Raw genomic sequence first — 23,692 nt, 5'->3', positions numbered from 1 at the left:
ACATTCGCATTTTCTTATTCGTTATTGAACCTACTCCTGCGTTACCCTATTTTATTTTGTATTTACAACCCTTATCAAACCTGACCTGACGTCACGTTAATGCTACCACCGAACTTCACTAATTCTCGCTATATCCGACTTCAGCCTATTTATTTCCCTTTTTAAATTTTCTAACCTACTTGTACGATTGAGTGTTCTAACATTCCACGCTCCGTTACATGTAACTGCAGATTTGTTTATCCTGATGATGGCATGCTCCCAAATTGGGACCGTTTTACCTGCGGAATATATTATCAAAGAGGATGCCATCAACATTTAACCATACGGTAGAGCTGCATACCCTCGTGAAAACATATGGCTGTAGATTCCTATTGCTTTCAGTTGTCCGCATTACCAACAAAGCAAGGTCATTTTGGCTGATGTTGCAATGCCGTCTCAGTCAGTCACTCAGACTGCTGCCACTGCAACTTCTGAAAAGGTTGCTGCCCCTGTTCATGAACCATATGTTTGTCTGGCATATCAACAGGTACACCTCAGAAGATGTTGCATTACGGTGCGGCTATCCAGACCGCTGAGACAACCAAGCCAACCCACCAATGGTAAGGCCCATTGTTCATGGGGTGGGGGGTCAAAGATGTAAATATTAATTTATTTACGTATGCACAATATTGAGTATAATATGACTTTTGTCGTTGGCCAAAACGAGGAAATAAGCTACGCAGCATTCGTATTTCGTTAGTTAATGCTTAGTTTCTAGGTAGCTGAAGAAACAGATTCTTGTACACTTTATAGTTATTGCAATATAGCTGGGGATAATTAAGTAAAAGAACCAAATATCCACGGGTGTACTGCCGGTCTACAGTGTCCAACGGGCTCAATATTTCGGCGATCATACATGTCGCCATCATCAGGTGAACTGATGGACTGAGCCATGTGTAGCCCACTCTCACCGGTGGTAGCGAATTTGTACATGGAGAACTTCGAGGAGGAAGCCCTGTCGTCATCCGAATGGAAACCTACTTGCTTTTTCCGTTACGTCGACGACAAGTTCGTCATCTGGCCACATGGTATGGATAAACTCCTTGACTTCCTTACACATCTAAACTCCATACACCCCAACACCAAATTCACTGTGGAGACTGAAACGGAGGGTAAATTACCTTTCCTTGACGTCTTGGTCAAGAGAAGGGCTGACGGCACCCTAGGTCATGGGGTGTATCGGAAGACACCGCACACTGATCTGTATTTGCACGCAGGCAGCTGCCACCACCCTTCACAGAGGAATGGGGTACTTAATACACTCCTGGAAATGGAAAAAAGAACACATTGACACCGGTGTGTCAGACCCACCATACTTGCTCCGGACACTGCGAGAGGGCTGTACAAGCTATGATCACACGCACGGCACAGCGGACACACCAGGAACCGCGGTGTTGGCCGTCGAATGGCGCTAGCTGCGCAGCATTTGTGCACCGCCGCCGTCAGTGTCAGCCAGTTTGCCGTGGCATACGGAGCTCCATCGCAGTCTTTAACACTGGTAGCATGCCGCGACAGCGTGGACGTGAACCGTATGTGCAGTTGACGGACTTTGAGCGAGGGCGTATAGTGGGCATGCGGGAGGCCGGGTGGATGTACCGCCGAATTGCTCAACACGTGGGGCGTGAGGTCTCCACAGTACATCGATGTTGTCGCCAGTGGTCGGCGGAATGTGCACGTGCCCGTCGACCTGGGACCGGACCGCAGCGACGCACGGATGCACGCCAAGACCGTAGGATCCTACGCAGTGCCGTAGGGGACCGCACCGCCACTTCCCAGCAAATTAGGGACACTGTTGCTCCTGGGGTATCGGCGAGGACCATTCGCAACCGTCTCCATGAAGCTGGGCTACGGTCCCGCACACCGTTAGGCCGTCTTCCGCTCACGCCCCAACATCGTGCAGCCCGCCTCCAGTGGTGTCGCGACAGGCGTGAATGGAGGGACGAATGGAGACGTGTCGTCTTCAGCGATGAGAGTCGCTTCTGCCTTGGTGCCAATGATGGTCGTATGCGTGTTTGGCGCCGTGCAGGTGAGCGCCACAATCAGGACTGCATACGACCGAGGCACACAGGGCCAACACACGGCATCATGGTGTGGGGAGCGATCTCCTACACTGGCCGTACACCACTGGTGATCGTCGAGGGGACACTGAATAGTGCACGGTACATCCAAACCGTCATCGAACCCATCGTTCTACCATTCCTAGACCGGCAAGGGAACTTGCTGTTCCAACAGGACAATGCACGTCCGCATGTATCCCGTGCCACCCAACGTGCTCTAGAAGGTGTAAGTCAACTACCCTGGCCAGCAAGATCTCCGGATCTGTCCCCCATTGAGCATGTTTGGGACTGGATGAAGCGTCGTCTCACGCGGTCTGCACGTCCAGCACGAACGCTGGTCCAACTGAGGCGCCAGGTGGAAATGGCATGGCAAGCCGTTCCACAGGACTACATCCAGCATCTCTACGATCGCCTCCATGGGAGAATAGCAGCCTGCATTGCTGCGAAAGGTGGATATACACTGTACTAGTGCCGACATTGTGCATGCTCTGTTGCCTGTGTCTATGTGCCTGTGGTTCTGTCAGTGTGATCATGTGATGTATCTGACCCCAGGAATGTGTTAATAAAGTTTCCCCTTCCTGGGACAATGAATTCACGGTGTTCTTATTTCAGTTTCCAGGAGTGTACTCTAGTACATAGGGCGCGCACTATCCCTGACGCAGAGAGTCTACCCCAGGAATTGGAACATCTGAGAACTATATTTCCACAGTGATAACTAGCACACATATGCTTGCTAGGAGGGGGACAGGGGTCCTGTACCCTCTCTGAGTGGAAAACCTTAGCACGTATGTAGAGAGGGGGCGCAATTTCATCCGAAAATTTAAGCATATGGATATAGGCGAAAATAAGTTAGACCCCCAGAATTTTTGAGCTGCCGATGTGTGGTGGAGATAGTAGCGGTGGCCAAGAAAGGCAAAAAGAGAAGATGTTAGTGAGAGAGGAGACAATGGCAGTGGGAGATACTGTAAATGAAAGGAGAAAAGGGAGACAGCAAGAGAGAGACATTTTTTTGACAAAGGCAGTGAGAGGCAGACGCTGAGTATGAAAGCTTAAGAGAGACCGCGTAAAATGGTTTACAATTTTATTTGTTAAAACACCGCGAATACGTTCGCATGCCAAACTTTTGTATAGAAGGTTGTATGAGGGGTGAATAACCAGGTTCCCCACATTTCTGTCAGTGTCTTTCCTTTTTTGTGCTCCTACAGGAGCATTTTCTTGCTGTTAATTTCTTTCTTAATAGTTCAAACATTCCAACATAAGCTGTAACTATTTATTCTTAATCCTAATATCTAATATATGAAAGGTACATTTTCTTTCTTTCTCTCTCTCTGTTTTTTTTAATGAAAAATTACATTTAGTAAACTACGAAGTACTCACTGCATAGAAATCGGATAAAAAGTATGCTCCCCCCCAATTAAATGATCCTTAGTATTTCTTCTGTAGTTAAGTGATTCTCTGAACCACAATTTTGTACGTGTCAGCAGTTCATATTGTTTACCTCTGACTCACTTCATATTTAACTGAAATAAGAATTCTGCCTTCTAATCACTGTTTCCCATTTACTGAACTAATTTCAGTCAGCGACAGAATCTTTTTCGCTAAGGGAGATCTCTTAACTCACTCCATACCAAAAAATGTCTCGCCCACCAATACTCCACTGTACGATCAATTAAAAACTTAACCAGTCAATCTCTTACCAGTCGTATTCATATAACGTGTAATCCAAGTATAGCGCACACTGGCTTACGGATTCTCTGAAGTGGTGCCATTGAAAACTGACCCTTGTCAGCAGTCATTCGTATTCTCCTTAAACACATACTGACTCACCTCACAGCCCTGTCCTGCTCTGTCTGATGGCGACGCCACAGAAGCTGTATACTGTGAAATCTAATGTCTGAACTGCAATCTTCTCCGCGTTACAGCCTGTATCAAAAGCCCAGCCTCTACTATTCCAGCCACTTCCACTAGCACTAACGAGCGTTTCTAATAAAGTTTCTACATGATGCCTCTCAGTCTTCCGCCACCTTACAAAGCACTTCACTCGGCTTAAAATGCTGATGAGTTGCTACTCCTTAGATATCGTCTTCTGCAACTGTTAGCCTACACCTCGCCCATGATTGTCACCCAGCAACAGAATGTTTCTACGTATCTAAGGTTCCCAAGCAATGCTGGAAGTGAGCCATATCTTCACCGTTCCGCAACTAGTGAAGACCTGTTCCAAACCATGCTCTACGTGACCAAGGCTGAATTGAGCACTAGAGCCTCACGTGTTTTCCTTTCCTTTGACTGTTAGTTGGTATAGTGCTTACAGTTTCTGTTTTTTTTTCCTCGGACTAGCGCTTATAACCTACGTCCTCAATTATTTGCTTTCTTCCTCTACAGTTTGTACCCTCTACAGCTTTCTCTAGTACCACGGAGGTTATTCCCTGATATCTTAACAGACGCCATCCCATCCTGCCCTTTCTCTTATCAGTATTTTCCATATGTTCCCTTCCTCGCCGATTCTGCGCAGAACTTATTCATTACCTTATCAGTCCACCTAGTTTTCAATTTTCTTCTGTAGCCCTACATCTCAATTGCTTCTATTCTCTTCTGGTCCGGTTTTCCAGAGTCCATGTCTCACTGCTTTGCAATGCCGTGCTCCAAACGTACATTCTCAAAAATTTCTGCCGGATATCAATACGTATGTTTCACGCTAGTAGGTTTCTTTTGGGCAGAAACGCCCTTTCTTTGCCAGTACTAGTCTGCTTTTTATGTCCCCCTTGCTCTGCTCGTCGTGGCTTATTTTAGGTATCATAATCTTTTAATTTCATCTATTTCGTGATCAGCAATTATGATGTTAAGTTTGTCGTCGTTCTCATTTCTGCTACTTCTCATTCCTCCCGTCTTTCTTCGATTTACTCTCAATCCATATTCATGCCCATAATATTGTTCATCCATTTAACAGATCTTGTAAGTCTTCTTCACTTTCATTGTGGGGGAGCAATGTCTTCAGCGAATCTCATCACTGACATCTTTTCACCTTGAATTTTATTCCCACTCTTGATCCTTCCTTTTATTTTCGTCATTGCTTTTTCGACGCATAGAATCAACAGCAGGGGCGACAGACTACATTCCTGTCTTACGCCCTTCTTTTTTCTGTGCACTTCGTTCTCGGTCTTCCACTCCTGTTCTTCCCTCTTGGTTCTTGAACATATTGTAATTATTCGTCTTTCCCCATAGCTTACCCCTAAGTTCCTCAGGACGTCGAAAATCTCCCACCAATTTGGATTTTGGAATACCTTTTCCAGGTAGACAGATTCCATGAACGGTGAGTGGTTTTTCTTCAGTCTTGCTTCCATTATCAACCGGAACGTCAGAACTGCCTCTCTGGTGCCTTTATCTTCCATAAATCCAAAGTGATAGTCATCTAATTTATCCTCAATTTTCTTTGCCATTCTTCTGTGTATTATTCTTATCAGCATCTTTGATTCATGAGCTTTTAAGCTGACTGGGCGATAATTCTCGCACTTTTCAGCTCTTTCAATCTTGGGAATTGTGTGGATCACGTTTTTCCGAAAGTCTGATGGTAGATCGCCAGTCTCATACACTCTGCACCCCAACGTGAATAATCGTTTTGTTGCCATTTCTCCTAGTGTTTTATAAATTACTAAGGAATATTACCTATCTCTCCTGAGTTATTTCATTTTAAGCCTTCCAAAGGTCTTCTAAATACCTATTTTAGTACTTTATCCTCTTCCCTATTAACTGATGTTTCTTCTTCTATCACGTTATCAGATATATCCTCACCATCATAGAGGCATTCAACGTACTCATTCCATCTATTCGTTCTCTTCTTTGCATTTATCAGTGGAATTCCCATTGCACTCTTAATGTTTCACCGAAGGTTGCTTTGATTTTTTATATATGCTGAGTCCTTCCGACATTCATTTCTTTTTCGATTTCTTCACATTTTGACTGAACCGTATCGACTCACCTTCCCTCCACATCCTATTTACCACATTTCATTCCTAAATCATTTATATTTCTGTATTCCCGAATTTTCTTTCGTCGATCACCTGAAGTATTTCTTGTCTTACCCATGCTTTCTCCGCAGTTAGCTGATCTTATACCCACGCTGTTTTCTGCAACTTCTGTGATTGACCTTTTCAGAAACGCCCAACCTTCTGAGCTGTTCATCATCGCATTATCTAGAGCCACAGAGTATTTCAAGGATATCTCTTCATTCCTTAGTTCACCAGTATCCCAGTTCTTTTTATATCGATTCTTGCTGGCTAGTCTCTCAAACGTCAGCCTATTTTTTTTACGCGGCACCTGTTACCAACTCGGAAATAATCACAAGGTTGAAATTCCAACAGTGGATTTTTAATAAAACTACAGTCAATGGCGAAAATGAAGGCTTTCAAAGCATAAAAGGGTTTTAAGGTTATTTAACTTGTGATTCTTGAGTTTCTGCCGGCGTATTTGATAATCAAAATATCCACGGGTGTACTGCCGGTCTACAGTGTCCAACGGGCACAATATTTCGGCGATCATACATGTCGCCATCATCAGGTGAACTGACGGACTGAGCTCCTGTGAACGTGCCGGCACGGAGATCCGTACGCTGTGGCTGCTCAGAGGGAACTGGGTTCAGTCACGGATGCGGCCGATTTAAATACCCTCCGCCCGTGGCGCGCTCCCTCCGCTGTCCGCGCCCCGCGCCACGGTCGCGCGGTGGAACAGATTGCGACGGCGTCTGAGATGACGTCGGAGTGATGACTCTGTCCGCCGTGGTCGTCACAACTATACGTTTGCTCGATTTACTCTTGGTTAACCCAATCGCTGGTTCCCAAGCTTTGCTAAGATTATAGCCACACTCACGGTTTATGAGGTAGTCATTGGTGCGAATTTCGATGGCCTCTCTAACAACACCGTCCCAGTATCTCGACGTCTGTACCAGAATCCGCGTGCGTTCATACTCCATGGCGTGATTTTCCGACAAACAATGTTCAGCGACCGCCGACTTGCTCGGATACATCAGTCGAGTGTGCCTCTGGTGTTCACGGCATCGATCCTCGACGGTACGCATCGTCTGACCAATATACGACTTGCCACATTGACACGGAATCTGGTACACGCCGGCCTTCCTCAAACCGAGGTCATCTTTAGCGCTCCCCACCAGTGCTCGAGTTTTATTCGGAGGACAAAACACAGTTCCGACCCGGTCTTTCTTCAAAATGCGGGCGATTTACCCCGAGAGTGCCCCTGTATATGGAATAAACGCAGTGCCTACCTCCTCCCTCGTGTTTTCATCTATCTCCACAGGTTATGCTGTAGTGGTTGGGCGGAGAGCACGTTGAGTCTGCCACTCTGAGTACCCTTTCTTTCGAAATATAGTTCTCAGATATTATATATAGAATTAAACGGACTAAAAAGACAAAATACCATCACAAATAGTTGGGAAATCCATAGAGTAAAACAGAATTAAAAGTATATTGGACTGTGGGTCCTCGTCTTACACTGAAGTTGTTGACACAAGTGGATGGCCGTCCCATAGCTACCAAAATATGCTGTGCCGGATCAGGGAGCTATTGTGGACTGACGTGCCTAGGTGTTGGGCGTGGTTACAGCCGTGTGCTTGACGGTAACGCTATGCTATTGGGCGCCTTATTTCCTTATTGCATTGGTCTGCCATCATTAGCCTCTCGCGACTCCGTCAGTGACATGCTACAAGTTTAAGGTCGCATACCTACCCTAAAATAATTGTAAAAACCCGCTAAAAAATCTCATTTCTTTAAAATTATCTTGTGCATTTAGAATATTGCTTTGTTTCTTTTCATGGATGGCTATCTCGAATTCCTCTTGTAAATCTAGATTTCCTCCCATTCTTTTCTACATCCAATATTTCTACGTTGTCTTCTATGCTATTAAGGGGATCGCCTGTTTCATATATATGGTTCGCAACAGCTGATTTGTCATAATTTCCTAACCTGAACGCATCTTTATGTTCTTTATACCGGATCGCGAATGATCTTCCTGTCTGCCCTATATATTTTGCATCACAGGTTCTGCACTGACTTTTATCCACGGGTGGTTAACAAAACGGATATTGTATTTGATAATACAGAAGTAGAAATGTTAAATAAGGCATTAAAGTTTAATATTGAGCCGTCATTTAACAAGAAGATCGCGAAAGAAGTAATTGCCCTCACTAAAATGACAACAGAAATTGCCAAATTAAATAATAATGAAACCGGGCATGTCGGTCATAAGCTACATAAAATATTAAAAAATGAACTAAATAAGCGAAATAATGTTAATCATAAGACTAGAGCAGACCGACTAACTGTCGATTCTATAAATAAAAAACTCAATGAAGTGAAAGCTATTGCCACGAAAGCGGATAAGGGGAATACGGTCGGAATATTAAAAGAGGAGGAGCACGTTTCGAAGACCTTAGCGTTTTTTGTCGAAAACAGCATTACGGAAATTCCGAAAGACATAACAGCCAATTTCCAAATTAAACTAAAAAATGTTCTTAAACGCACACACTTCCTGCTGACAGAAGCTGAAAAAAGAAGATGTGTTATCATGAATCCAACGGCCCCCAAATTAAGATCACAGGTGAAGATACATAAAGATCTGCATCCGGTTCGTCCGATTGCTAACGGTCGAAATAGTCCAGCATATAAAATAACGGAATTGTTGAACAAAATTCTGAAAAAAGACTTACGTGTATAAAAATAACTATTCTGTGCGTGGTAGTATGACCATGATAGATGAAATTAAAGATACGCCAGTCACTGACACTTCCCGTTTGGTTTCGTTGAATGTTAAGAACCTATACTCCAGTGTTCCGGTTAACGAAACTATAGAAATCATTAAGAGAAATTTCCTCAAATACGGTAAAATTTCAACGCAAGAGACAATTGAATTTATTGAACTCCTACAGCTCATTACAAGTTTTAATTATTTTACGTTTAATAACAAATTTTATATTCAGGACGATGGGTTAGCCATGGGGTCCAGTATTTCAGGAACTATGGCGGACATTTTTATCAATGACCTTGAAGATAAAGTTTTAAATTCTGACGATAACATTATGGATAAAATTGTTTATTACAAACGTTACGTTGACGACACTCTGTTACCTGTCGATGGTTCCCGTGAGGACATTGAGGAAATAGTAAAAAAGTTCAATGACGCACATAATAAAAGAGAATTTACCGTGGAGTATGAAACTGACAATTGTTTACAGTTCCTGGACCTGAATATAAAAAAAGCAGGACAACAAACATGCGTTCTCCGTTTATAGAAAACAAACTACGACTGATGCCGTGATCCCGAATGATTCATGCCATCCACAGGCTTACAAAGAAGCTGCTTTCCGTAATCTCGTGCATAGGGCAGTCAATATACCTACGAGCGAAAAAGATAGGGAGACTGAAATTAATTAAATTAATACCGTTAAGAGAATAGCGATGAATAACGGTTACAGAATAGATATGGTTAAAAAACTGTTACGGAAAAGTAATAAGCGCAAAAAGAAAATATCTGATGGAGAGAAAGTGAAAATTATCACGATGCCACACTACGGAACAGTCTCACAAAAGATAGCAAATATTTTAAAGCCATACGATGTTAAAATAGCTTTTCAGACTAATAACCTAGTGAGGTATAGCCTTAAGCACGATATTGGCGAGAAGAGAAGTAAGTTTGAAAGATCGGGAGTTTATAAGATTCAGTGCAGAACCTGTGATGCAAAATATATAGGGCAGACAGGAAGATCATTCGCGATCCGGTATAAAGAACATAAAAATGCGTTCAGGTTAGGAAATTATGACAAATCAGCTGTTGCGAACCATATATATGAAACAGGCGATCCCCTTAATAGCATAGAAGACAACGTAGAAATATTGCATGTAGAAAAGGAAGGGAGAAAACTTGATTTACAAGAGGAATTCGAGATAGCCATCCATGAAAAGAAACAAAGCAATATTCTAAATGCACAAGATAATTTTAAAGAAATGAGATTTTTTAGCGGGTTTTTAGAATTATTTTAGGGTAGGTATGCGACCAATCAATCCGTCATGAAATATGCTATTCAATACTGCTTCAACCGCACGTGAGCTATGTGACGGACATCCATCGTGTTGGAAGTACATCGTCATTCCGTCATGCCGTGAAACATCTTGTAGTAACATCGGTAGAACATTATGTAGGAAATCAGCATACATTGCACCGTTTAGATTGCCATCGATAAAATGGGGGCCAATTATCCTTCCTCCCATAATGCTGCACCATAAACTAACCCGACAAGGTCGCTGATGTTCCACTTGTCGCAACCATCGTGGATTTTCCGTTGCCCAATAATGCATATTATGCATATTATGCTGGTTTAAGTTGGTGAATGACGCTTCGTAGCTAAATAGAACGCGTGCAAAAAATCTGTCATCGTCCCGTAATTTCTCTTGTGCCCAGTGAGAGAACTGTTGACGTTGAAAGTTGTCGGCATGCAATTCCTGGTGCATATAAATACGGTACGGATGCAATCGATGTTGATATAGCATTCTCAACACCTACGTTTTTGAGATTCCCGATTCTCGCACATTTGTGTGATATTGACGTGTAGATTAGCTGCGACAGCATCTGAAACACCTACTTAGGCATCATCATTTATTGCAGGTCGTGGTTGACGTTTCACATGTGGCTGAACACTTCCTGTTTCCTTAAATAACGTAAACATCCGGCGAACGGTCCGGACACTTGGATGATGTCGTCCAGGATACCGAGCAGCATACATAACACACGCCCGTTGGGCGTTTTGATCACAATAGCCATACATCAACACGATATCGACCTTTTCCGCAATTGGTAAACGGTCAATTTTAACACAGGTAATGTATCACGAAGCAAATACCGTCCGCACTGGCGGAATGTTACGTGATACCACGTACTTAACGTTTGTGACTATTACAGCGGCATCTGTCACAAAGCGAAAAAAAGGGTCCAACTAAAACATTCATAATTCTTTACGGACTACATGAATATGTAATAAAAATGGGGGTTCCTATTTAAAGAAAAAACAGTTGATATCCGCTTGACCTATGGCAGCGCCATCTAGCGGGCCAACCATAGCGCCATCTGGTTTTCCCCCTTCAAGTTAGACGAGTTTCGTTCTTTGTAGCTTTTTCGTTTGACGCTCATTTCTTGAGATATTTGGCCCGGTCACGATCAATGGACCATATATATACACTACTGGCCATTAAAATTGCTACACCACGAAGATGATGTGCTACAGACGCGAAATTTAACCGACAGGAAAAAGATGCTGTGATATGCAAATGATTAGCTTTTCAGAGCATTCACACGAGGTTGGCGCCGGTGGCGACACCTACAACGTGCTGACATGAGGAAAGTCTCCAACCGATTTCTCATAGACAAACAGCAGATGACCGGCGTTGCCTGGTGAAACGTTGTTGTGATGCCTCGTGTAAGGAGAGAAATGCGTACCATCACGTTTCCGACTTTGATAAAGGTCGTATTGTAGCCTGTCGCGATTGCGGTTTATCGTATCGCGACATTGCTGCTCGCGTTGGTCAAAATACAGTGACTGTTGGCAGAATATGAAATCGGTGGGTTCAGGAGGGTAATACGGAACGCAGTGCTGGATCCCAACGGCCTCGTATCACTAGCAGTCGAGATGACAGGCATCTTATCCGCATGGCTGTAACGGATCGTGCAGCCACGTTTCGATCCCTGAGTCAACAGATGGGCACGTTTGCAAGACAACAACCATCTGCACTAAGAGTTCGACGACATTTGCAGCAGCATGGTTATCAGCTCGGAGACCATGGCTGCGGTTACCCATGACGCTGCATCACAGACAGGAGCGCCTGCGATGGTGTACTCAACAACGAACCTGGGTACACGAATGGCAAAACGTCATTTTTTCGGATGAATCCAGGTTCTGTTTACAGCATCATGATAGTGGCATCCGTGTTTGGCGACATCGCGGTGAACGCACATTGGAAGCATGTATTCGTCATCGCCATACTGGCGTATCACCTGCCGTGATAGTATGGGTGCCATTGGTTACACGTCTCGGTCACCTCTTGTTCGCATTGACGGCACTTTGAAGAGTGGACTTAATATTTCAGATGTGTTACGACCCGTGGCTCTACCCTTCATTCGATCCCTGCGAAACCCTACATTTCAGCAGGATAATGCACGACAGCATGTTGTAGGTCCTGTACGGACCTTTTTGGATACAGAAAATGCTAGACTGCTGCCCTGGCGAGCACATTCTCCAGATCTCTCACCAATTGAAAACGTCTGGTCAATGGTAGCCTAGCAACTGGCTCGTCACAATACGCCAGTGACTATTCTTGATGAACTGTTGTATCGTGTTGAAGCTGCATGGGCAGCTGTACCTGTACACGCCATCCAAGCTCTGTTTGACTCAATGCCCAGGCGTATCAAGGCCCTTATTACGGCCAGAGGTGGTTCTTCTGGGTACTGATTTCTCAGAATCTATGCACCCAAGGCCCTTATTACGGCCAGAGGTGGTTCTTCTGGGTACTGATTTCTCAGAATCTATGCACCCAAATTGCGTGAAAATGTAATCACATGTCAGTTATAGTATAATATATTTGTCCAATGAAAACCCGTTTATCATCTGCATTTCTTCTTGGTGTAGCAATTTTAATGGCCAGTAGTATATATATATACTCCGCCACTGCTTGTCCCAAGCCCGGGGCCTCATCTCGCAAGTGATGAGGAAGGAGGAGGGGGAGGAGTAACACCTCGTAAAAAAAAAAAAAACAAACCTGGGTCCATCTGGTTCCGGATGGTAGCACCCTGTGAGGGCCCCTGCATAGGGTTACATGCGAAGCCCAAAAATCCAGACACATGTGCGTGGCAGCCACCGGTACTCTGGTCAGCGTCTGTTGGCTCTGTGAGCTCGGCTGTAAGTTAATCTTCTGGAACTCAAAACTCCAGTCGAAATTATGTGAGATCCTTCGTGATTTCACCACCAATACCTCAACACAAACTATAATCATGACAGAACAACGGGAAAGAATCCACTACCCTGGGCCCCAGTCAGTAAGACTGGGTAATAGACCTGATCATCGGATTCCAGGGGATCAGGCATGTCATGAAGAGAAGAATCGGAGCCTCTCAAAAACCCTCAAGATGAAGAAAGTATTTTACATGGGAATACTCAACACCTACACGCTACTGAGGCCAGGTAAACTGAAACAATTAACTCACGCTATGGATAAATACAACATCAAAGTTAAGGCAATACAGGAAACACGATTTGCAGATGAGAACCACTTTGATTCTGAAAATTACAGAATATATAAGGGTAAACTAGCCATAACCATCCCAGGAAGAAATCTCAAACTCTTCTGATCTGGTTTTGTTGTACATAAATCGATACTGGACTCCGTAATAGAGTTCACCTCAAAATCAGGAAAAATGTCGACACTCACGATAAGATCTGGAAACAAAGCCTATACATTAATCAATGGACATGCCCCCACAAACAATTATAACAAGAAGAACCCAGAGATGATAGAGGAATTCTGGGAAGATCTGGAAGAAACTACCAGCAAAATCCCCAAGAATCACATAAAAGTGTTACTAAGAGACTTAAATGCCCAGTTAGGCAAGGAAAGAAAATTCCGAGACACGACAGGGAAACACACGGCCCACATGAGAACAAACAAAAATGGAGAGAACTTGATAAACTTCTGCATAAATTTTGATCTGAAAATCAGGTCAACGCAATTCCAGAAACCACACAGAAAACTTGTAACTTGGAAATCCCCCAACCATGCTCTAGGAGAATTTAAGATAGAACACGTAGCAGTATCCACAAAAAACACCAGAGAAATAATGAACGTAGGAACAAGGAAAGGAGTTTTCGAATCTGATCATCACCTTCTCCAAATTAAAGTAAAATTTATACCCAATAGACAAATCAAGAGAACCAACAGACCTTTCAGAACAGATCCAGAGTACCTACAAATAAACAAAATAGAAATAATAGAAGAAATTACGAAAATCAATAGCAACAACTGGACAGAACTGTCAGAAAAAATAAAAGAACTGATAAAATTGGGGCAGCCACCGAGAAAAAGGTAACACCGATGGTGGAACATGACATGCGACAGGGCCATAGAAGACAGAATAGAAGCCTGGAAAAAAAATTTAACAGCCATAAAACACAAGAAAAATGGGAGGACTTCAACAGGATACAGAAAAACACTTCAAAAATAATCCGAAGAGAAAAAAGAGGTTACGAAAACAGCAGGTTGAAGGAGATAGAAGAAGACTTCACCAGAAACAACACACGAAATTTTTACAGAGTATTCCGAGAAAATATGACAGGATATCAGCCACCAAGCTTATGCTTCAAAAGACAAGATGGAACACTGGAGACAAATCCGAAGAAAAACTGTGAAATATTAGCCAGATACTTTCACACGTTACTTAACTGTGATAAACCAAAACAGAGATTACAGTTTACAAAACCAGAACCCAACCGGGACTCCGAACCCCCAACATATGAAGAAATCGTGAAAATAATAAAATCTTTGAAAAATAACAGAGCACCAGGTGAAGATGGACTGATTGCAGAAATCTGGAAATTAGACCATGAAAACATTACACCCAAAATTCATAGTATAATCAAAAACATCTGGGAAACAGAAAAGATACCAGAAGAATGGAAGTCAGCCCTAATACACCCCCTCCACAAGAAAGGAGACAAAACAGACCCTAATAACTACAGAGGAATTTCGTTACTGCTGGTGGCATAGAAAATTCTATCAAAAGCTCTGTTAAATCGCCTAGAAACTCAGATAGATCCACAGATCGGAGAATACCAAGGAGGGTTCAGGAAGGGAAGATCATGCAATGAGCAGATCTGGTGTCTGAGAACATTATTAACAACGAGAAAGTCCAGAAACACCACAGTAACATTTGTTTATTTCAAGAAGGCTTACGATTCCATAGACAGAGAAACACTTTTTAATACACTAGAAGAAATGAAGGTAGACAATAAGACCAGAAAACTAATTCAAGAAACATTAACAAATACAAAGTCAAAAGTGAAGTTCATGGGCGAGATCTCAGAATCTTTTGAAATCAAGACAGGAGTGAGACAGGGAGATGGCCTGTTGCCCATTTTATTTAACGCTGTTTTAGAGAAAATAATCAGGACGCGGGACAAAGGAGTAAATGGGGTAAAGATGGGGAGAGAGAAAAATAGAACCGTCAACATAAGATGTCTGGCCTTTGCCGACGATATAGCCTTCATTACAAATGATAGAAAAGAAGCCAGAGAAGCCCTAGAGATATTGCATGAAATCGCAGCCAGAACAGGACTACAAATATCATACGAAAAAACCCAGTACGTGGACACAAAATCTACAGACAGGAGCCCATTGATGACAAAGCACGGAAAGATAACACAAGTAGAAAGTTTCAAATACCTGGGAGAGATTATACAGAAAACAGGACTGAATTCAACAGCCAATGAAGAAAGGGTTACAAAGCTACAAAAGGCATACAGACTTACATGGAACCATTACAATAAAAGAAATATTTCCGTCAATGCCAAATTAATATATTACAAAACAGTAGTCTTACCTGAGGCCTTGTATGCCTCAGAAACAACAGTAGTCAGAGGAAGAACTAAAATCAAGGAAATGGAAAAGCAAGAGAGGAAAATTCTGAGAAAGATCTATGGGCCAGTTCAGAGACAGGGGATCTGGATAAAGAGACCAACAAAGGAATTGTACAAACAGGCAGAGACAATTACAGACAATATCAGAAAAAGAAGGGCAAAATTCTATGGGCACATTCATAGGATGAATGAAAATAGGCTGACCAAGAAGATTTTTAACACAGTGGTGACGAATAAGGTGAAAACTAACTGGGTAAAGGAAACCATGGAAGACCTCAAAAATCTAAACATCTCAACAGAAGAAATATCAGACAGAGGAAAATACAGAGAAAAAATGAACAAACAGAAATTCTAAGAAACACCAAAAGAGAAGAAATCGAAAAGAAGTGGACAGAAAAGCGAAGAAGAAACACAGTGAATTTATGAGAGGTTTTTGGGAAGAGAAAAGAAAGAGACAGAAAAAAGTCCCATGAATTTGAAATGTACCAATTTATGTACCATATTGTCATTGTGAATATTGATTGTGTTTTAACACTCTCCTTAATGGGGAATTAACGATAATAGTAATAATAATAATAAATAAATATATATATATAATTGAAGTTTGTTTGTTCCATTGTGACATTCCATACCATAACACTGATCACAAATTTGTTCTATGAGCAAGTAACTAACTAAAATATCCGCTTTGGCTATTATACGTATAATGAGCGACCATATTCACGCAAAAAATTTAGTAAACATTTCTTGTTAGTAGTTGAGAAGATATATCTAGTTTTATTGTTACAAGAAATAGTGGTAAACGTTCAAAGGCTGCTCTCCTCAAACTGTTATGTCTCGTGCAATGATAAAGCAAAGAAAGGAGGAAAACGAGTCAATTAATCGAATCACTGAAAGGTAAACTTTGGAAGGAAAATCAGCATTGGCCGTATTTTGTTGTTTTATTGTCAGCAAAATCGATTTTCGGTCACTTAGTGACCATCCTCAGTGCTGTAATATACAATTAAAATTGGTAGGCACTGGTATCAAGCTAAACTGTGATCGCTCTAAGCTTGTGGTTATAGCTTGATACCAGTGCCTACCAATTTTAATTGTATATTACAGCACTGAGGGTGGTCACTAAGTGACCAAAAATCGATTTTGCTGACAATAAAACAACAAAATACGGCCAGTGCTGATTTTCCTTCCAACGCTATCCACTATTTGGTCGTGGTGCACGCAACACGCCATGGAGTCGCCAATCAAGGTAAACTTTGTCATATGTATGTTGAATTGTCAGGTAGACTTACAAAGACCAGTGCACCATTGCAAAATCACTTAGTAAAAGGAAGAAAGAAAGTGTAGAAAATGATAGTGTGATATCTTTGCTGCCACAGTTTCCCAAGAGTTTTAAGTACACATGCATAGAAGAATCTAAATACATCTAACTACAGATAAACTATTTTGAGACTTTCAGATGGGCTTCAGTAACTGAACATTAACAGAAAATTATATTGATTTTGCTACGTGTAACACCCTTCGAAGACTTGGTGAGAAATACTAATAAATTTTGAGCAATTTCTACGTCTGTAACACAAATTTCAGAATACTGTTCCCGTCTCAGTCAAAGTATATCAGAACATTTGTATTAGTTTCCCTTATAATTTTAATAAGGAATTGCTCCTCCCCTCATACCTGACCAGCAATGACTGAGTGCTAAATCATATAGACATACAGCATTCTTATTTCAGTGGTTCATTGTTATTTGAGAATACATATCATCTCTAAATGATTTTTGACCTAAAGTTAATCTAAACTATTCTGAAGTCTGTTCATCCTATTTTCAAAATCCTTTTATAATTTTAGTGAAATGTTTTTGGTCTTCTTTCTTTCATCTATATTATGACCTCAAAAATTTCACAAACCAAGTGTAAATGTAAGTACACATGAATATAACAACAGAACGAAAGATTACCTCCAGTAAATAAGGCTCCTTCCTCTTTAGTCACACCAACAACCCATGGAATAAAAGAATGAGGCTTTAGGTCCAATATGTTTTCTGACAGAAATGCATCTTTATGATGTTTTTCTATCACTGGATGGAATGGAGACATAGGACAGAAGAACCACTCCTGGAAGAGGAAAAACCAGTTAATAAACCGATAAACAGGTATAAATAGTAATACATACGGCAAAATAAAATATCAAAATAGGAATAAAAATGCAGTGTCTCACTTTGTTACGAGCGCATGAAAAGGTGTTACCTTTTTTATAGTTACTAGACTGGAAGCGTCTTAATATTAGAACCCTCAAAGCAGTACTGTTCATTTTGCTTCAGAGTCAATTCAGCATCAAGACATAAGTATCTGTTTCCTTCTGTTGCTTTCTTTGCAGTTATACCGCCTGACAAAGAAGTTAAGCACCCAGAAGAGGAAGAGGAAACGAAACGAGACTTCACGGGTTGAGTCAAATGTACAACTAACTTGGAGGTGGAGGCTCACTTTTGAGTACGGCGTTGGAACCCCTCCGGCCTGAATACAGCACTAATTCGGTTACGGAGGGTGTCCTAAGGCCTCTGTGTCCTCCCCTGAGGCAAGCTGGCCAAGAAGTGCAACTGGGCCTCGATGCCCTTGATATAGGCCCTGGGATGGAGTTGACGTTCGAGCAGGTCCTACATTGCTTCCAGGGATAGATCTGAGGATCTTGTAAGTCACAGGAGTACCTCAACATCAAGCAGACAATTCCTACAGACACGCGCCAGGTGTGGACGAGCATTGTCCTGTCCAATAACTTCACAACGACGCTGTCACATGAGAGGTAACACAGACGGGGGATGAATTTAAGTGACAAACAGTTAGGCCGTCAAAACTACAATAACTACCAGCCGTGATATGAAGTCGTATCTGATGGCTCCTCACACTATGACGCCACGACTAGCACCTCCGGCCTGCCCATACATTGGAAGAATGGAACCTCTCCTCAGGTTCTCACAATACTCGCGACGATGGTTATCCAGGGTAGTGCAGAACCGCGATTATTCATTGCAGAACAGAATGTGACGACATTATAGAGCAGCCCTTGGTTCCAGATCACGGCACCACTCCAAACTCTGGAATTTGCTTTGGGATAATAACAACACCAGAGGTCGAGGGTGCCGGCACGGCTGCTCAGCGTGTTCGGCCAGAGGATTTAGTTACCCTCTGTAATAAAAAAATTGAGTAAACGGATCTAAAAGGATCAACGAACAACCTGAACGGGTGTCATCGGACGTCCGCCACGAACAAATTCAACGAACGATATAGAACAAAATGAGATCTAATTCATCATCAAAACGATTTCGGTCCCAGGTTCGAATCCCGCCGCTGCTTAAATTTTGATTAATAATCAGAATTGGCGGCCGAGGACTTCCGGCATAAGAAGTCACCCTCATTCTGCCGACGGCCTTGTCAAAGAGGACGGAGGAGCTGACAGAGTTTCAAGGCACTCTCTTGTCCTAGGGGTGGGCATCTGCCCCTAAAGGTGGAAGAATCAGCAATGATCAACGGCACGTGGACGCAGAAGGCAAGGGAAACTGTGGTGTCACCGCCAGACACCACACTTGATAGGTGGTAGCTTTCAAATCGGCCGCGGTCCGCTAGTATACGACGGACCCGCGTGTCGCCACTGTCAGTGATTGCAGACCGAGCGCCGCCACACGGCAGGTCTAGAGACACTTCCTAGCACTCGCCCCAGTTGTACAGCCGACTTAGCGAGCAATGGTTCACTGACAAATTACGCTCTCATTTGCCGAGACGATAGTTAGCATAGCCTTCAGGTACGTCATTTGCTACGACCTAGCAAGGCGCCATTTATCCTTTGCTATGTAGCTTGTGAAGCATGTACCATCAGACCGATGTACACCAATTATGGATTAAAGTTAAGTATTCCAGCAGCAACGTTCCTTATTGGCTATATTAATTACATTGTCCTGTTCCAGACCTCACGCCAGCCTGCGTGAGCTTAAACGCGTGCCTTTCGGCATCCTCGCATAGTGACTTGGCTGTCTTGCCAAGTCACAACAGAAACCACTGCATTAAAGGCACGTAACGTATATTCACACGTGGCCTGTAATTGAAGAAGCGTCATGATGATCTCTCCATTGGCAAAAGATTCCGGAATAGTCCCCCACTGGAATCTCCAGGAGGGGACTGCCAAGGTGGATGTTACCATGAGAAAAAGACTGAACAACCAACTTTCTACGAGGCAGGGTGTGGAATGTCGGAAGCTTGAACTTGGTAGGGAAACTAGAAAATCTGAAAAGGGAAATGCAAAGGCCCAATATCGATATCGTAGGATTGAGTGAAGTGGAAAGAAGACAAGGATTTCCGGTCAGATGAGTATACGATAATATCAATAGCAGCAACCAGAGTAGGATTCGTTAAGAACGGGAAGGTAGGGCAGAGAATGTGTTACTGTGAACACTTCAGTGATTGGGTTGTTCTTATCAGAATCGACAGCAAACCAACACTGGCAACGATAGTTCAGGTATACATGCCGACGTCGTAAGCTGAAGATGAACAGATAGAGAAGGTGTATGAGGATATTGAAACAGTAATACAGTATTTAAAGGAGGACGAGAATCTAATATGGGGGACTGGAATGCAGTTGTAGGGGAAGGAATAAGAGAGGAGAAAGACTAATTGAGTTCTGTAACAAGTTTCAGCTAGTAATAGCTAATACTCTGTTCAAGAATCACAGGAGGAGGAGGTATACTTGGAAAAGGCCGGGGACTTTAGTTACATCATGGTCTGACAGAGATTCCCAAATTAGATACTGGATTGGAAGGTGTACCCAGGAGCACATATAGACTCAGATCACAATATAGTAGTGATGAAGAGTAAGCTGAAGTTTAAGACATTAGTCAGGAGGAATCAACACCCAAATAAGTCGGATAAAGAAGTACTAAGGAATAGCGAGATACGGGTAAAGTTTCCTAAGGCTACAGATACAGCAATAAGTAATAGCTCATAGGCAGTACAAATGAAGAGGAACGGACATCTCTAAAAAGAGCCATCACAGAAGTTGGGAAGGAAAACATAGGTACAAATACGGTAATTGCGAAGAAATCGTAGGTAACAGAAGAAATACTTAAATTGATCGATAAAAGGAGGAAGTACAAAAATGTTCAAGGAAACTTATGAATACAGAAATACAAGTCGCTGAGGCACGATATAAATAGGAAGTGCAGGGAAGTTAAGATGCAATAGCTGCAGGAAAAATGTGAAGAGATCGAAAAAGAAATGGTTGTCGGAAGGATAGATTCAGCATACAGAAAAGTCAAAACAAACATCGATGACATCAAAAGCAAGGGTGACAACATGAGCAGTGCAACGGTAATTCAAGCAACTGTTAAATTTAGAGGAGAGAGCAGATAGGAGGAAAGAAAACATTGAGATCCTCTATGAGGGGGGAGATTTGTCTGATGTGATGGAAGAAGAAACAGGAGTCGGTTTAGAAGAGACAAAAGCACTCCGTCTTCAGGCCACAAGTGGCCCATCGGGACCAGCCGACCCTCGTGTCATCCTCAGCTGAGGATACGGATAGAAGGGGTGTGTGGTCAGCAAACCGCTCTCCCGGTCGTTATGAAAGTTTTCTTCGACCTGAGACGATACTATTAGGTCTAGTAGGTCCTCATTTGGCATCACGAGGCTGAGTGGACCCCGAAGATTAGAAGAGAGAGGGGATCCCATGTGGTGTAGTGGCTAGGATAGCTGTCTTTCACCCAACAGTACCGGGTTCGATTCCCGGCATGGGAACACTTTTTCCCCCCACGAACGATAGAGCTTGCCCTTGGTGGTGAGGCTTGCGTGCCTCAGCGATACAGATAGCCGTACCGTAGGTGCAACCACAACAGAGGGATATCTGTTGAGAGACCAGACAAACGTATAGTTCCTGAAGAGGGGCAGCAGCCATTTCAGTAGTTGCAGGGGCAACAGTCTGGATGATTGACTGATCAGGTCTTGTAACACTAACCGAAACGGCCTTGCTGTGCTGGTACTGCGAACGGCTGAAAGCAAGGGGAAACTACGGCCATAATTTTCCCCGAGGGCATGCAGCTTTACTGTATGGATAAATGATGATGCCGTCCACCTGGGTAAAATATTCCGGAGCTAAAATAGTCCCCCATTCGGATCTCTGGGCGGGGACTACTCAGGAGGACATCGTTGTCAGGAGAAAGAAAACTGGCGTTCTACGGATCGGAGCGTGGAATATCAGCTCCCGTAATCCCACAGGTAGGTTAGAGAATTTAAAAAGGGAAATGGATGGGTTAAAGTTGGATATAGTTAGAATTAGTGAAGTTCGGTGGCAGGAGGAAAAAGACTTTTGGTCAGGTGAATACAGGGCTATAAATACAAAATCAAATAGGGGTAATGCAGGAGTAGGTTTAATAATGAATAAAACAATAGGAATGCGGGTAAGCTACTACAAACAGCACAGCGAACGCATTGTTGTGGCCAAAACAAACACGAAGCCCACGCCTACGACAGTAGTACAATTCTATATGCCAACTAGCTCTGCAAATGATGAAGAAATTGAAGAAATGCATGATGAGATAAAAGAAACTATTCAGATAGTGAAGGGAGGCGAAAATTTAATAGTCATGGGTGATTGGAATTCGATAGTAGGAAAAGGAAGAGAAGGAAACGTAGTAGGTGAAAATGGATTGGGGGTAAGAAATGAAAAAGGAAGCCGCCAGGTGGACTTTTGCACAGAGCACAACTTAATCATAGCTAACACTTGGTTCAAGAATCATAAAAGAAGGTTGTATACATGGAAGAAGCCTGGAGATACTGACAGGTTTCAGATAGATTATATAATGGTAAGACAGAGATTTAGGAACCAGGTTTTAAATTGTAAGGCACATCCAGGGGCAGATGTGGACTCTGACCGCAATCTATTGGTTATGACCTGTAGATTAAAACTGATGAAACTGCAAAAAGGTGGGAATTTAAGGAGATGGGACCTGGATAAATTGACTAAACCAGAGGTTGTAGAGAGTTTCAGGGAGAGCATAAGGGAACAATTGACAAGAATGGGGAAAGAAATACAGTAGAAGAAGAATGGGCAGCTTTGAGGAATGAAGTAGTGAAGGCAGCAGAGGATCAAGTAGGTAAAAAGACGAGGGCTAGTAGAAATCCTTGGGTGACAGAAGAAATACTGAATTTAATTGACGAAAGGAGAAAATATAAAAATGCATTAAATGAAGCAGGCAAAAAGGAATACAAACGTCTCAAAAATGAGATCGACAGGAAGTGCAAACTGGCCAAGCAGGCATGACTAGAGGACAAATGTAAGGACGTAGAGGCTTATCTCACTAGGGGTAAGACAGATACGGCCTACAGGAAAATTAAAGAGAGCTTTGGAGAAAAGAGAACCACTTGTATGAATATCAAGAGCTCAGATGGAAACCCAGTTCTAAGCAAAGAAGGGAAAGCAGAAAGGTGGAAGGAGTATATAGGGGGTCTATACAAGGGCGATGTACTTGAGGGCAATGTTATAGAAATGGAAGAGGATGTAGATGAAGATAAAATGGGAGATATGATACTGAGCGAAGAGTTTGACAGAACACTGGAAGACCTAAGTCAAAACAAGGCCCCGGGAGTAGATAACATTCCATTAGAACTACTGACAGCCTTGGGAGAGCCAGTCCTGACAAAACTCTACCATCTGGTGAGCAAAAGCAGGCAAATACCCTCAGACTTCAAGAAGAATATAATAATTCCAATACCAAAGAAAGCAGGCGTTGACAGATGTGAAAATTATCACGGCTGCAAAATACTAACGCGAATTCTTTACAGACGAATGGAAAACTGGTAGAAGCCGACCTGGGGGAAGCTCACTTTGGATTCCGTAGAAATACGCGAACACGTGAGGCAATACTGACCTTACGACTTAT

At 42.8% G+C, this 23,692-nt stretch overlaps 1 protein-coding gene across 1 annotated transcript in view; it reads right to left on the bottom strand.

Moving 5' to 3' along the window:
* The window catches only part of LOC126174797 (juvenile hormone esterase-like), a 130,125-nt gene that overhangs the window by 37,558 nt on the left and 68,875 nt on the right, over window positions 1-23,692 (bottom strand). The window contains exon 6 of the mRNA XM_049921168.1: window positions 17,732-17,888. Coding sequence (XP_049777125.1) covers window positions 17,732-17,888 — 157 coding nt within the window. The remainder of the gene's footprint in view (window positions 1-17,731; window positions 17,889-23,692) is intronic.

Source organism: Schistocerca cancellata, chromosome 3, assembly GCF_023864275.1.
Source record: "Schistocerca cancellata isolate TAMUIC-IGC-003103 chromosome 3, iqSchCanc2.1, whole genome shotgun sequence".
Lineage (NCBI taxonomy): Eukaryota > Metazoa > Arthropoda > Insecta > Orthoptera > Acrididae > Schistocerca > Schistocerca cancellata.
Note: the sequence above shows the minus strand (reverse complement) of the source record. Positions and strands in the feature narration are given on the sequence as shown.